This window comes from Camelus dromedarius, chromosome 25 (genome assembly GCF_036321535.1).
Source record: "Camelus dromedarius isolate mCamDro1 chromosome 25, mCamDro1.pat, whole genome shotgun sequence".
In the NCBI taxonomy this organism is placed as follows: domain Eukaryota; kingdom Metazoa; phylum Chordata; class Mammalia; order Artiodactyla; family Camelidae; genus Camelus; species Camelus dromedarius.
In genome coordinates, this window is record NC_087460.1 from 16108475 (window position 1) to 16125438 (window position 16964).

At 41.4% G+C, this 16964-nt stretch overlaps 1 protein-coding gene across 3 annotated transcripts in view; it reads right to left on the reverse strand.

The window, feature by feature from the left end:
* The window catches only part of LMNTD1 (lamin tail domain containing 1), a 312243-nt gene that overhangs the window by 74446 nt on the left and 220833 nt on the right, over nucleotides 1-16964 (reverse strand). For all 3 annotated transcript variants that reach the window (XM_064479123.1, XM_031443921.2, XM_064479122.1), the window contains one exon: nucleotides 14806-14882. Coding sequence is in view for 1 of the 3 variants with exons in the window: in XM_064479122.1 (XP_064335192.1) it covers nucleotides 14806-14882 (77 nt within the window). In the remaining 2 variants the exon portion in view is untranslated. The remainder of the gene's footprint in view (nucleotides 1-14805; nucleotides 14883-16964) is intronic.

The following is a 16964-nucleotide window of genomic DNA, read 5'->3' on the forward strand; positions in this document are numbered from 1 at the left end:
AGTTAACTATTACCCAATTTTTTTGTCTCAGCTCAGTTCGTCTTCACTGAGTTTCTTAGAGCACAACTTACAAGGCACGTCACAATCGGGCGAATCAAATCAAATCAAAGTCTACAAATATTTACTGGGCATGGATATTCTTGATGCAGCTTGACCAGATTCGCCTGGTTCTATGAAGATGATGGAGTAAACCAGGATGCTGACTGGTAAGTAAAAGAATCACCAAGAACAAAAATGGTCTGAAAGGACCTTCTGTCCTGCCAGGACTTAAATAGTGACAGCAGAGGTTCGGCTAGGAGCATCAGGACGAGGAGGCCAGCCAAGCAGGAGAGGACTGGCCAGTACTCCAGCCAGCTGGGGGCAGCACGAGGTCTGGACAGTGGGTCAGATAACAGCTCTAACAGGCAGAAGAGAAGGGCGTGTGCTCTCATCATGCACACAGATACATAAACGTGTGCTGGGACCTCAGTGGCAAATGCCAGTAGGCAAGAAGAGAAAAAAAGAACTACAGCTGTGAAAACTGACCCAGATAAGGCTCTGACCTTCCAGAGGGTAGCCAATAGCCCAGACAGACAGTCAAAAGTGAGTGCGGTCACATCAAGTTCTAGTGCAGCCTCGGTAGACACCCAAGGGAGCACCAGAGCAAGAAACATGACTGCAGGGAGTGGGACCCATTCATTCATTGTGGGGCCAAGTGACCAGTCTGTTGAAAGGCTGGAGGCAATGGATGAGGGCTAAGTAAAAGCGAGGCAGCGAGGCGGGGCCCCAGTAGCCAGCTGAGCTGACGTGCAACGACGGACGTCAGGGCGCTGATGTGTTCAACCAAAGTTCAAGTTATAAACACAGCTGTACAGAAGGGACTGGTGCAGCACAGGCCGGATGGAGACTCCTCCCAGATTTCTGGGTCTCTTGGTCTATATGTCTGCAAGGCTAACTACACACCCCACCTTCCGAGCTTGGCGCGGAGGGGGGGTGGTCGGAGAGGGCAAAACCTTCCCAGCTTCTCTCTGTCCCGGTTTGACTGACATTGGTCCCAGGCCAGACCGAACCTTAAGGGGACATGCTTCCCTGGGTACAGAGGAGGGGCTGAGGAACGTGAGCGAGCACAGAGGCAAATAGCTTCTGCCCAGTTTCATGCTTCCTGTTAGGTGTGGGTCAGCAAGGACAACAGCCTGCAGGCAGGTCCTGACCAGGACTGGGACACCTGCTGAGTTACTGGGATCTGGGAGTGTGACAGCTTCCCAGCTCGGGGGCCCAGGCAGACGTGGGAGAGAGAGAGGTCAGGCCAGGTCAGCAACCATAGCACCTGGGGCTCAGATCACCTTTCACAGTGACCCTTCAAAGCCTGGGGCCATGGGACCAAATTAGGGTGGCCCATTGGAGATGCCAGTCCACAGGCCAGGCAGGCTCAACAGGCTCTTCCTGTGTCCTTCATTCCAGCCCTCCCTTGGGGCTTGTTGAGCCCTGCTTAGTCCCTCTCTCTGCCTGATTGCTGCTTACAGAGTTCTGGAAGTTACTGTTAAACATTTTAGTATATATAGATCCCTATCGAAAGTTTCTTTGGTAAGCAGCAAACATTAAATATCAAAGGTCTTTAAATTAATAATGTTTTCTGAGTGCCCACTGTGTACAGATCCTTCACCTTCAGTGTGCTCTCAATGAAAAGACAGGTCATGATCTGCTCACTTCCATACATTTTCAGTCAGTAACATTTGAACATCTAAATACTCCTCTCTGCTCATTATATCCCTCCTTCACACATGACACAGGCTCCTGGGGAGATTTGAAAAATTAGTCATTTTGACCAGGCTGAAAATTAAAACAAAAAAAAATCAGCCCCGACAGGTTTGGGGCTTTACCAAAGCAAATTCCTACTTCCAGAAATTCTTTGCTTTTATTTGTCAAGTAGCCCCAAGACTGCCCGGATTTGGAGAGAAACCCGGGCTGGTCTGTTAGCAATTTCTGGGGAAGCACCCCATTTTCTGGGAAATCTCAATGGGTGATTGCCCAGTTTAAGTCCAGAGTTTCTCAGGAGTGGAAGGACAAGGGTGCTGAGGGTGTATTTCAAATCCTTCCTGGGACTGGGAGAAGCTGGCAATACCACAGGCACAACTCTTCTTCTTCACTGCTTCACCCCACCACTAGCCTTCACCACACACCACACACTACAAACACACACACAGACACAGATACACACAGCCTGTGAGAGCAGATTTTACTCCAATGTGAGGCCAAAGTGACTCTGACACTTACAACTAATCAAAAAGAATCTCAGGCAAGGATGTAAGAAAGCAGCTTAAGAAATGACGCAGTATGTCACGATGACCCGACCTAAATAATACAAACTGGTAAAGTGCTGAAGGCAGACAAGTGCTTCTAGTGTCAAAGTGCAACCCTTGCTCTCCTGAGGGCTCAATGGCAGCTAAAGGAAGTCGCTGGGCCTGCGTCTGGATTGTGGAAGGCAAATAAATAAAAAAGGAAAGGCAGACGAGCCCACATCTAGGCAAGGATGAGCCAGATCCAGGCAAGGCTGGAAATTAAGGAAAACAAGGAGAATCTGAGAGAGGCAGACCGATGCTGCAAACCTGAACCAAGCACCGGGAAGTGCTGAGATGGAGTAAATTACAGCGTGTACAATCTCCCTGGTCTGCACGTTCAAAAATGAATGAATTAAGGTGGGAAGGAAAGGGAGACTATGTTAATTCTACAAAGTAGTAAAATCAGTTTCCAAATCTGAAAAAAAATTATAGTCAGGCTCATTAGCTTATTAACATTTTGACTTCAATTTTTCAGGATTTAGAATGTGAACACAAATAACCCTTCAGAGGGAACATGTCATAATATCCCCTGTGCACACGTGAGCTCTGCCACTAATTAACAGACAGGATCTTCCGAAGGGCTGTTGCCACCTTCCTGGGTACAGGCTGTACTGTTAGAAGAAATGGGCTGAAACAAGGTGTTCCACCACCCAGAACCCAGGCTAATAACGGCTCTTAATGCCAATATTCTCTGACTTGGAAAGGACTGAAAATGCCTCAGTGTGAAGAGAGTTAATGGGGGTACGTGGAAAATTGGGGTGGGAAAGAGAGATCTGGGCACAGGGCCAGGTAAGCTCCTCTGTGAATGGTTTTTTGCTAAGGCTTCATCAAACTGCTGTAGGTCTCACTGTGTCAACTGTTCAGCTTGAGGAGCTTCTCAAAGGCCCTGGACACAGTGCAGTCGTGTTCCAATCCGGGTTAGCAAGATTAACCCAAGGGCAATAGGACAAGACCCTGAGAGTCTGAAGATTAACCAGCACTTGAAACGAAACAAAACAAACAAAAAAACCCAAACAACAACAAAAGCTTTAGAGGAGGGAGAGAACAGCTTGTAAACCCTTAGAAACGTATCTGCACAAGATTCTAGAATCAGGATTTCCCAAGAGCTCTGTGTGAACGCCCTATTTTGCTCAACCCTGGCTATTGCTGTAAAGCAAACATTTCTATGTTGCTGCATACTGTACTGACAAAGCACCTTGGAGTCATTTGCAGAATATGATCTGCAGTCCAGGTAAAGAAAGCAAACCGTTCAATTATAATCCATGCTGAATGCAGATGATCAAAAAAACAGCAAGTGTGCTTACCACAATCTCTGCATTTGTTTTATGGCAACATAAAAATATAGTGCCTACATGTTGTCCAGCGAAGTTGCCAAGTCTGTGCGAGGCTCTTTATGAGACAATAAAGAATACATTCAATCCGGTAAGAACACAGAAATTGCCACACTGGGTGGGCCAGCGTTCCTGCAGCTCTGTCATCTGCTGCCAGCACACCCTTCACAGGGAAGGGAGGGTTTGGTTGCATCTTCTCAAATCTCTTGCATCCTCCCAATTCTCTTCACGGTGGAACCTCTTTTTCATGGGCTCCTTAGCAGAATGCACACTCCAAACCTTTCAGCTCTGCTTAGTTACTAGGAGCAGCTCTGCCGTTCACAAAACTGTTCCAATTCTTTCCAAATCCACCTTCCCAAAGTCAGGAGTTTCACAAAAGTACTTGCTATGCAAAATTGTAAGTCAGATAGTGAAATTTTTAAGCCTTCTTCTTTTCTGTAAGAAACTATATGAAAATATCCCAAAGGCATTTTTTAGAGCAATAGAGCATACTTGGAAAACTTTAAAGAATTTACTCAAGGGAGGTACAAAATACAGTCTTAAAAGACTTGGAGGTCTTAAATTTGGGGATTCCATTAGCCGTGTTGAGGACCGAGAATATTTTAAGCTCTAGAACTGAGTCGGTCTCTCGCTTTGCACAGCAATGACCCCAGTACCTGACCAACAGAGGCTCCCATTCAGTCTATGTTTGTTAAAAAAAAAAAAAAGACTAATGTACTAGTTTATTCATATTTAATCTCCATCGATCAGGCCTGGTTAGAGGTAAATTAAAATATTATGACTTTTTCTTGAAGATTTCAGTTTTTCAGTATTTCCCTCTTCTTTCAAAACTTTTCCCATTACCATAGTAATAAGCTTTATGTCTTCATAGCAGCTACTGTTGTCCAGTGTTATGTATGGATTTACCTGTTTGGTTTTGGCCTGTCTCCTCCACCATGAGGCGAGTCCAGGATAGTGGTAATTTTTGTCCATTTGTTCAAACATAGTGTTAGTACTGGAACAGTACCTGGCATACGGTCTGCATTCAGTAAGCACTTGCTGATTGGTGAGGGAATGGATTTTCTTCCCCGCATTTTCACCAACCAGACAGAGGGCAACGAGGCCAAGTGAAGGGAGGCCAGTCAGGCCAACCAAGAGATCCCTGCCCAGCCACGAGCACTTTCTTAATGCCCCCTGCCCAGCTTCCTTTTGCAATGTGGTTCTGACTACTGCACCTGTATTCCCAAACATTTGACAGTATAATGACTTGATTTTTTAATTTTTTAATTTTTTTTAACATTTTTTATTGATTTATAATCATTTTACAATGTTGTGTCAAATTCCAGTGTTCAGCACAATTTTTCAGTTATTCATGGACATATACACACTCACTGTCACATTTTTTTCTCTGTGAGTTATCATAACATTTTGTGTATATTTCCCTGTGCTATATAGTGTAGTCTATTTTGAAATCCCAGTCTATCCCTTCCCACCCTCCACCCCCCTGGTAACCACAAGTCTGTATTCTCTGTCTGTGAGTCTATTTCTGTCCTTTATTTACGCTTTGTTTTTGTTTGTTTGTTTGTTTTTGTTTTTTAGATTCCACATATGAGCGATCTCATATGGTATTTTTCTTTCTCTTTCTGGCTTACTTCACTTAGAATGACATTCTCCAGGAGCATCCATGTTGCTGCAAATGGCATTATGTTGTCGGTTTTTATGGCTGAGTAGTATTCCATTGTATAAATATACCACATCTTCTTTATCCAGTCACCTGTTGATGGACATTTAGGCTGTTTCCATGTTTTGGCTATTGTAAATAGTGCTGCTATGAACATTGGGGTGCAGGTGTCATCCTGAAGTAGATTTCCTTCTGGATACAAGCCCAGGAGTGGGATTCCTGGGTCATATGGTAAGTCTATTCCTAGTCTTTTGAGGAATCTCCACACTGTTTTCCATAGTGGCTGCACCAAACTGCATTCCCACCAGCAGTGTAGGAGGATTCCCCTTTCTGCACAGCCTCTCCAGCATTTGTCATTTGTGGATTTTTGAATGACGGCCATTCTGACTGGTGTGAGGTGATACCTCATTGTAGTTTTGATTTGCATTTCTCTGATAATTAGTGATATTGAGCATTTTTTCATGTGCTTTTTGATCATTTGTATGTCTTCCTTGGAGAATTGCTTGTTTAGGTCTTCTGCCCATTTTTGGATTGGGTTGTTTATTTTTTTCTTATTGAGTCGTATGAGCTGCTCATATATTCTGGAGATCAAGCCTTTGTCAGTTTCACTTGCAAAAATTTTCTCCCATTCCGTAGGTTTTCTTCTTGTTTTATTTCTGGTTTCCTTTGCTGTGCAGAAGCTTGTAAGTTTCATTAGGTCCCTTGATTTTTTAATTTTAAAATAAAAATAATACTAATAAATAGAATGTTCTATTTCCTTCTGTTCAATAATCAGGCAGGTCAGAGACACTCTAGTCTTCATACTAACAACCTGTTGCCATAGTAACAATAACAAGCTTGGTTTCTTGGGGAAGGTGAAAAATCATTTTCAGCTGATAGATTGAGGGAACGGTCTCTCTTTTTTTTTCTTTTTTTTAACATTTTTTATTGATTTATAATCATTTTACAATGTTGTATCAAATTCCAGTGTAGAGCACAATTTTTCAGTTACACATGAACATATATATATCCATTGTCACATTTTTTTTTCTGTGAGCTACCATAAGATCTTGGATATATTTCCCTGTGCTATACAGTATAGTCTTGTTTATCTATTCTACAATTTTGAAATTCCGTCTATCCCTTCCCATCCTCCTTTTTTTTTGTTTGTATTTACTGTGTTCATAAAAAAAAGACTTCCTTTAAAAACATAGTGGTCAATCATTATAATTGCTTTGATGTTTAATTTTTCCACAAAGACTTGTTTTAAAGGAGGTAATTCTTCTCATCAAGTGGAAGTCACAGCATCACCTTGATTCTACATAATCAACTTTATTTCCATTTTACAGATGGGTAAAGAGAAATACCACATTATGGGTGATCTATCTTCAGCTCAAAATGCAAATGACTGACTCAAATGATTAGAATTGTAATCGAATTAGATCTAACTAGAATCCAAAATTGATTTTAAAGCTCTCAAAAATGGTTTTAAATCCAAAAATGTAGTCCTTTTCTCTTTTTCTATTTGGTCTTACTTTCCAGTGACTCCATAAAATAGGGAGATTCAACATAGATGCCTATTAGTGAGATGAATGACAAAAGGAGAGATGGAAGTAAATGAATACAAGGTAAGCATTCAACAATGTTTGGGGCAAATTGGATTATTTTAGGCTAAATGCTGTTTGGGGAAATTATATATAAAGCTTTCACGGGGGGCACATTCTGGAACATATTTTGTACTCGAAGATGCAGGCAGATTCTTTAACTAGTAATTTTTTTCAGTATGTGTATGAAGCAGCATATAGCACAAAAGAATATTAAAATTATTTTTTTAATGAGTGAACTTGAGTAACACTGGCTTTTATAATCACAGTCTAATATTTGATTTTCCTTTTTTTCAGGTTCAGTCTGCCTTTCCTGATATCTTTTACACTTTTTGAGAGCATTGGTCACGCCTTCCTCTTTATTTGCATACAATAGTCAAAATATGCTTATTAATTTATCACTTTCTCTAATAGATATGAAAGTAATTAGTGTTTCATTTTTCTTAAAAAACAATGCTTATTGAAATATTAGTTCTACTCTAAAAATAATGCACGTTCATTTTAGAGAAATGGAAAATAATAAAAAACAAAATTAAAATGTATTATTTTCCAACCTGGACATAACTTACCCTAACAACATTTAATAAATTTAATTTACTCATTTTTTCTTGGTGTATATAAACTATGCTCTTTAAAAAAAAAATCAAAACCACAATTGTCTCTGGCTCCATTCACTTGATGACAGTTAAACATTTTCTATTTGTGTACAGTTAGCACAATATAAAAACAAGGAATGAAAACAGAACACCTCATATTTTAAATTAGAATGAATCACAAACATATGTAATGTTCCTTCTAAAATGTATTTTTAAAACCACTCAGTTATTATTAAATTCTAATGCAATAAACAGAATTGCCTGAGGCCCTGCTCTTAAGAACAAAGAGAGGATGATCTTCAGGTCTTGGTGCATATTTCTGGGTTCTATCCGCCTATTCTTCCCGCTTCAATTGCAGCTTGTCCTCTATCAAGGAGGCCCAGGTACAAGGAAATGGACAGAGCTCAGCCCCTCCCATCATTTCCTTTCGGTAATCCACATATGCAGCTATCTGCTGTATCCCCCAACACAACGCTGCCTCACAGCTTCTTTGAGGCTTTCTTTTCAACACGTCCCAGGGCAGAGCCCCAGTTAGAATCACTAGCATCGCTAATGCAACAGTTCTCGCTCACATCACCACATCTTCTCTTTCACGGTATTAGTTTTCAGGAGTCATTTCATTTCGTGCTTTTTCAATTGGTTTATTTATTTGTTCTATTTTTAAAACAAAAGCTTTGACATCCTTTAAAGTAATGAAATGACTGAGTCACTCCTTATGAGCTATGAAAAAATACCTTCAATTTATGAAAGAAGGTAATATTTTACTGCATTATTTTACTTCTAAAAAAACAATCATTTTAAGTTTCTCAAAAAATTTGTAATTTAAAAAATGGAATAGAAGTCAGTGGGTTAAAAATAAAAGAGCTGCATATAGCTTAATATCAAAAAAGCAAGTAACCCAATCAAAAATGGGCAGAAGACCTAAACAGATATTTTTCCAAAGAAGACATCCAGATGGCTAATAGGTACATGAAAAGATGCTCAGTATCGCTAATCATTAGAGAAATGCAAATCAAAATATAATGAGGTATTACCTCACACCAGCCACAATGGCCATCATTTAAAAGTGCACAAATAATAAATGCTGAAGTGGGTGTGGAGATAAAGGAATGCTCCTACACTGTTGGTGGAAATGTAATTTGGTGCAGCCACTATGGAAGACAGTATGGAGATTCCTTACAAAACTGGAAATAGATTAGCATATGATCCAGCAGTCCCACTCCTGGGCATGTATCTGGAGAAAACTACAATTTGAAAAGACACATACACCCCAAAGTTCACAGCAGCACAATTTATAACAGCCAAGACATGGAAGCAACCTAAGTGTCCATCAACAGAAGACTGGATAAAGAAGACTGGTGTATATATATACTGGAATATTACTCAGCCATAAAAAGAATGAAATAATGCCATTTGCAGCAACATAGATGGACCTAGAGATTATCATATTGAGTGAAGCAAGTCAGACAAAGAAAGACAAATATCATATGATATCACTTACATGTGGAATCTAAATATATATACATATAAACTCTATCTACAAACCAAAAACAGACTCATGGACATGGAAAACAAACTATGGCTACCAAAGGGGAAAGGGCGGGGAGGGATAAATTAGGGGTTGGGGATTAATAGACACACATTAGCATGTATAAAATAGATAAACAACAGGGACCAATCTATAGCACAGAGAACTATATTCAATTTCTTGTAATAACATATAATGGAAAAGAATCTGAAAAGAAAAAATATACATGTATGTATATGTATAACTGAATCACTTTGCTGTACACCTGAAACTAACATTGTAAATCAACTACACTTCAATAAAAAAATTTAAAAGCCACACACACACACACACACACACACACACAAAAACAATAAAAAAATAAAAGAGCCAGGATTTTTGGTTTTCGGCACTTTTAAATTTCGTATGAATCTAGCATATTAAACAGAAAGTAAAATGTTTGATCTTATTGCTATTTGACCTACCATTCATATTTGCCTGGTAACTACCCCAGGCTAGTGGGGATTCCAGAGGCAGCGAAAAGTCACACATCCTGACTTAACTCCTCGGTCCCAGACAAACCAGGATGGTTGGTCCCCCTAAGTCTTGTTCAGCGAGATGAGCTATTTTTACCTGACAACTCATGTTCATGATGCTGGCAGTATTTTCTAGGGAGTGAAGAACAGTTTAAACAAATTAAACTTTTACCCATTTTATGGTCCGATTCCTGTCAAGCTTAACAGGAGGCTACTGTGGTCATTCTGGGAGATGTTTTCGGCCCTCTGCATTTCTTGTAAGAATACACGATTTGAAACATGTTTGTTAATTGCTCAGAAGCTCATATGCTGATGCATACATACAACAGCAACTTGATAAAACTGCAAGGGCTCCATTTCTCATTGCCTTTTGTTTCTGACTACTCTTAGCTCTGAACAGAAGGAAAGCCCGGACAATTCCAAACTTCATGTCTTTCAGGTGTGACTTTTTTCCCCTCAAAATCTTTAGTACTGGGGTCTCTACTAAAGCTAACATCTCCTGTAGTTCTCCAGAGCTGCTTCTCGGCACCAATGCAAGGCATCCACCCAGAGGCCTGAGAAAGACACTCTGGTGGTATCACAACTGAAGCACACCTGCCATCCTTCTGCCTGTTGGTAGAAAATAACCTACCCCTGGAAGGCTTCCCCCACTTTCCTTTTTTAGCAGATTTTGCTAGCAGTCTGTCCTCAAGCTGACCTTACCTTGGTGCTCTTCTGCTAATGCACTGCATTGTGGTGACTGCCTCTTCAATTCATCCCGGGGTTGAGGACTATAAGGCACGTAACAACATCTTGGTGCAGAGTCATATTTTGCTAATATGAAAATTTATTACTGTTCCCACACAGGGCACAGAAATATTTCATAACAGCTGGGGGAAAAGGTTTTATGACTTAAGGAAAAAAACCTGACATTTCCTTTTCAGCTCATACTAGTTTATAACTTGAGCCCAGGAAACTCGTTGCTTGAGCATCTCGAAAATGAAAGCTCATTGTTTTTGGTAAATCTCACCCGTATCCTATAATGTATGGCGGTTTCATATCTCCGACTTTAATGTCACTGTAGATTTGGAAGGCACTGTGACATTTTTATCACAATAAAAATATCAAAGACCAATTCTTTTTAATTCATCAGATACGGTTTTAAATTTAAATAGAGATCTTAGTTTGAATGGTGACGAAGATAATTACTGTAGGACCATATTTTATTTTTAGAAAACATTTCAAGAGAAAAACTACATCAAAGAGATTTTGGAACTTGTTTTGTACCTCAGATTAGAGAGGCACAATTTTAATGCCCCAATATAAGAGAAGATAAATGGGTTTTAAAAAGAATTCTCAGAGATGCACTGTAAATGACTAGATTCCTTAAAATTTGTCAGTTTATAAATATTATGTGAGGATTATGTTGGCTCCATATGGCTCTTTGAGGGTTTGAATTTCTTTGGAACGTTGGTGGCAGATGCATAAAAAAGGATTATTACATCAAGTTGTACAAGAAAGGCAATGTGGCCTCAAATTGTTCATCTTCTAGACTTTCTCATCAGTTAGATAAAGGTATAAGATTCAGCTCTGCCACTGACTGACCGGGCCACTTTGGATATGTTACCTAATCTCTTTAAGCCTTGGTTTTCTCATCTGTAAAATGGGGACGCTGTTATGAGAATTAGTTAAATAATGTACAAACAGCACTTAACACACTTCTGGTGTGTGTTAAGCACTTAGTAAACAATGAACACTATTAGTAGCTTCATTAATCACCAGAGATACTGGGATGCACAATGGAAGCAACATTCCTGAAGCCATCTCATGCTGCTGTCTCTTCAAAGAAAGCCCTCTCCCACTTATGACGACTGACAGCCCAACCAGAGTTCCAGGTACCAAACAAATGTGCTTTAATCTAAGAAACCTTCCCTGCTTCCCTCAACTGTATGTGAACATTCATTCTTTCATGCCCCAAATTCTTATCATTTGCCTACACTAAAATCCCAAAATACATAGAGGCCTTGGCATTTAGAATTCTTTGTGTTCTTACCACCTTGGGGGCAGGAGTTCTGTCTACTCATTTAGCCTTCCCCATCCTTTAAGCTCCTAATTGTACAGGAGCTGCCCCTTATGATTCATGCTCTTTTTTTATATGCACAGACACACAATTTCAGATAACTGGTTGCATCAGTCAGTTTTGCTGCAGTAAAAATCAGTCTTCCAAAATCTCTGTGGCTTTCAACACAATTTTCTCTTTGTGGTATGCAGAACTCTCAGAAGACCCGCATGGTCTCTACCCCTTGGTGTTACTCCTGTGATTATGTTACCTCACATGGCAAAGGGATTTTGCTGATCACATGGGGCTCCCTGCCCTCTGGGTCCAGCCTGGGCGTGTGCCCCTGTCCTGGCACTGGCCCTTCCTGCCCAGCTCTTTCACGCACTGCCCAGGGTGCCTGGGAGCACCACACTGGACCCCTCTTATGAAACCAGTGGTGCACATGCCTGGGCCCTGCTGGCTGCCCAGGGGCCTCCTCTTTATTAATCAGCTGACTTGAAGATAAGGAGACCTTGGTGGACCTAACCTAATTACATGAGCCCTTTAAAAGCCAAATGTTTTTCTCCAGCTGATGGTCAGAGACTTGCAAGATTCAAAGTGCTATCGTTGGTCTGAGGATAAGAGATGCCACACTGAAAAGTCCCGAGAACAGCCTCTGGGAACTGAGAGCAGTCCCTGGCCGACAGTCAGCAAGAAAATGGAACTTCAGTCCCACAACCAAAAAGAAATAAATTCTGCCAATGCCAATTCTGCCAGTGAGCTCAGAAGAGAACTCCAAACTGCAAATGAGAACAGCAGCTGACACCTTGATTTCAGCCAGTGAGACCTAGAGCACAGTACTCCATAGCTCTGTGCCCAGACACCTGACCGGCAGAATCTGTGAGATAATACATTGTGGTTTTAAGATGTTAAGTTTGTGGTCATCTGTTTGCAGTAATAGAAAATGAACGCACACTTGTTTACATTTTGGCAGCTTTGTGTTGGCAGCTACCAAAATCCTGCTCAGCTCTGCTCCACATGTCTTCATGTTCCGGGATCCATATTGAAGGTGCTTCCCTATTTGGGACATTCATATGACAGAGGGAAAAGATAAATGAACTGACAAAACCCATGATGCCTCCTAAAGGATGTAGTGTGTCCATCACAACTGCTCACACTCCGATGGCCAAAGCAGGTCCAAAGGCGATGGGGCAGGATGTATCATCTTCTTATAAAAAAGGGGAGATTGAATAGTATTGAAAAATATTACAACCTACCACCCTGAAACGTTGTAACTGTGGCCTAACTGGAAAGGGCAGAGTCTCTGGGATCAGGAGGACTTGAATATGAATTTTGGTACCACGACTTTACTGGCTGTGTGACCAGGGAGGAGTTAGGAAATTTCTCTGAGCTTCTGTCTCTTAAGTGGTAAATCCCCATCTTACACGGTGGGTATGAATGTTAAATGTACCAGTACGATGCCTGACGGATACTCTAACGTGTGCTGATAAATATAGCCTCAGCCTCTTACCTCAGGGATTAACCGGAATGTAATTCTTCCAAAGGGAGAAGTCAGGGATTGGAAGCCACACCTACACACCTCCCTTCCCTCGTTTTCCCAATAAAATGAATGCAGAGCCCCAAATGCGTAATTCCTCTGCACACTCTCTGAACGTTGTAGTAACAAATGGCTTAGAGTAAAGGGAATACAGTGTTACTCTTCTTCTTCTGGAGACTGTTAAACGCAGTCAATATCAGAGGTGGGATTACTGTATAATTACCCTTCTAAATCGATGACTCACTTTAACAGCTATTTTTGGCTTATGAAAATATTGTCATATAGCAATAGTTATTATAGTTGGAAAACTGGCAAATCCAACGGTCAATAATACTTTGTTCTCACACTGTTTGGACTTTCTTTTTAACATGCGCAGGTGGTTTTAAATACTATTTCAGGTTTCTAGTTCAGAGATATCTCTTTTAAAAGTAACTATTGTTAGTTGTTATTTTTTAAGTAAACTCTATTATTTAGAGTTTCAACTTTTTTCTTACATAAAATAACCCTCTCTCTCTCTCACACACACACACACACACAATGAATTCAGTACTTTCTTCAGCAGAAGAAAAAAGTCAAGTGACTCCAAAACTCATCAGATGAAGATAATGTGTGAGCAGGGAGAAGTTAGGAAATTTCTGACTTTTAATGGTCAACATTTTGGTGTGTATTCTTCCAATTTTTTCCTTGAATAAATAAATAGGCAGACTGTATGTGCGTATACACACACAAATACTTACACATATATAATATATGTTTGTGTCTCTGTATATTTACATATATTTCTTTCACAAAAAATGGGGTTATATATTCTATTCTACTTTCAACCTGCATTTTCATGTAGTTATATTAATATATATACTATTGTTTTAAAGATTTCATTTAATGATTTTATGTGTATTTTTCAACCAGTACTTTATTATTGGATATTTAGAAGATTTGTTACTTTTCTATTATGTAGTCTCTGAAACGGAGCTTCCACTAGCCCATACATGTGAATTAGAAGAAGCCAAGGTATAAGGCTTGTTGGCCAGAGCACAGTTCGATTTTGGTTCTGCTCATTCCTTTGATCAGATCCCATCTATATGAGGGCTCTCCTGTTAAATTTCCAAATGTATGCTGGACATGCTAAAGAACAGTAAGCACAGAGTCCCTCTCAGCATGGCTGAGCCTTTTCTTGGAATTTCCAGCCACTTTGTACTATCAAGTTACCAGATGGTCTGTACGAGTACCTACATCTTGGTTTATTAGCTGCCCTTTCCACGCTTTGTCTTCATCAACCAGTTAATTTCTCTGTGAAAGGACATCAAAGCTGGGTAAAAGGCTACAGACTTCACAGGTCACTGATGCACAGAGTGCCCCCATGTCCAGTGTCATCACAAAGGTGCTCGTGATTAAAGCACTCAGGTACTTTTTTATTTTTCGAAAACAAAAATTGAAAAAGACAGCTTTGTGTTATGATTCTTCCTTTGCTTCCGACCACCAAAATAATTGCTCATAGTCTCCTAAGAATTGGCAATAATGACTCACTCTCAAAAGCCCTGAATGAAGCCACTGTTACAGAAACATGACTGCCTTTATGCATGAAACAATTACATTTTTAATACCACATAGAATTAAATGTAAGTCTCCATCTGCCTCTGTTAAGAGCTCCCTTTGAAGAGACTGAGAGGCAAATTACCAGGAGCTGGTGGACACTGACCTCTAGATAGGCTCCTCCTGGGCTCAGACGGCAGCTCCTCTGATAAATGTGTTCCTGTTGGTCTCTTCAGAGAGGAGCTGTTAAAGGAAAGGGAAGATTATTTGCAAGTGGGTAGGAAAATGTTCCAACAAAAGAATGAAATGAAGTAATTAGCGTCCGTCACTGCATAAGCACCAGCACTGTGCCCAAACCTTCAGGCTGCAGTGAGTGAGGAAAAGGGTGCCGTTCCCACTGCAAGGCAGAGTCACCTGCAGCCGCTGACCAGTCACGGGGCACCCCTTCTTCACTCTGGGGAGGATGGGAGGTGGGGAGGCTGCAAACTTGTCCTAGGATATTTCTCATCTTAATAGAACCTTTTAAAATGGGGACCACTTCTTAAGGGAGGACTATGCAAAATGACAAACCCAAAGGGGGACTAATTCTTTTTAACATGATCTGACCCTTTAAAAGTAGAAAGTTCAGATTATTTGTGGGCTGAAGTTAGCTGATCATCAGTTTTGACTGCATGTGAGGTAGACCTATGGCTCAAGAAAGCCCAGAAACCTGACCAACATGCTATCCTGCTGAGCCTGAGGTCTGACAGGAATCCCAAAGCTATGACATAAGCCTTCTTACACCTGACTTGTGCTGTATTATTTTGGACAGTGACGGGAGGTCATGGGTTGTCTATTTCTTACAGACAATTTGACACCGTGGACAGTTGGAAAATGTGATCAGACAAATGGACAACTGGAAAATGTGTACGGCAGAAGGATAAAAAAGGATGTCTGGGTACGACCCTAGTTAGCTATAAGTTAGCTTTGTCCAAGAGACAGATGGTGGGGCTGCTACCCGGAATGAGGTTACCTCATTTTTGCCTTGAGGAGAGACTGGAAGAAAGGGAGCTGGTGGGTTTGCTCAAGGGCTGGGAGAGCTTATATGAAATTGGATGCCACCAGCTAAGGAAAAAAAAGCAGTTAACTTCCATCCAAACCAAAGGGTTTATTTAAAGAATAGGGGTAGTGGGACGTGGAGAAGGACAAGAGTTAAGCAGAGTGAGAAGAAAAGAGAAAACAGAAGAGACAGGAAACACTTGCATTTTAAGGTCTTTCGTAAACTCCCTGGCTCCTTACCTCTCTACCTTGTCTCAGGTCTGACGCTAAACACTGCCCTTAGGAAGCCTCCTGCCCCCAGCCTGCATGAGACACCCTTATTGGACTCTTGGAGCTCCCAGTGTCCCCTCTTGTCACAAAAGTCTCCAATGGCCTAAGTTGGCTTGTTTGTCCATCCAGTAGACGCTGAGCCTCGTGAGTTCAGTGATGTGCCCACTGGGCTCCCTGCTGTGGTCTGTGCCTGAGGAACAATGCCTGGGGGTACTGCTAGTGTTCAGAAAGCATGCTGGATGAATAAACTGCAGGGGGAGGGTGCAGGGGTCACAAGCAGAGAGGAGAGCCTAATCAGAGAGGAGCAGATTCATGGGGATGGACAGCGTCCACAGGTGGAGAACTGTCACAGTCTGGGGACTTAGAGGAGCAGCACAGAGTGAGTGAGAAAGCCACAACAAGATGGAGCCTGAGGGGTGAGCGGGGTTGGTCACTAAAGGGCCCCCCAAATCACGTGAGGGAGAGAGAGAGAACACTGGCAGGAAAAGCGGGAAGTGCTGTGATTAAATCTGTATGTTTAGAAAGAGGAATTTTGCTGCAGCCCAGAAAACAGATTGGAGAGGGGCCAGCATGGAGACAGCAAGCCCGTTTGGAAGACCGTTGCAGGAGTTGATGGGAGATATCACCGTGGGCTGAACCATAACAGTGCAGAAAGGATGGAGACGTGGTTGAATTTAAGAAATACTTCAAAAGCAGAGTTGATGGCTTTGATGTTGACTGGAGAATAAGGAAGAAAGAGGAGAAGTTAAGACTGATAGCTCTGTTTCAGGCTTGAGTAAGTGGATTCTCAGTGGTACCGTTCACTAAGGCAAGAGAAGTAGGAGAAAGGGTATTTCTGCATTTGGGTAAGTTCAGTCTCAGGCAGGTCGAAGTTGATGTGCCTGTGGAATATCCAAGAGGATGCGCCCAGAGGCAGGTAGATAAGCACGTCTCGAGAGCTCAGGTGAAGAACGGGGCTGGAGACACAGAGCTGGTGGTCGTGGGCAAAGAGGTGGTAATGGGAGCCGTGGAAATTGA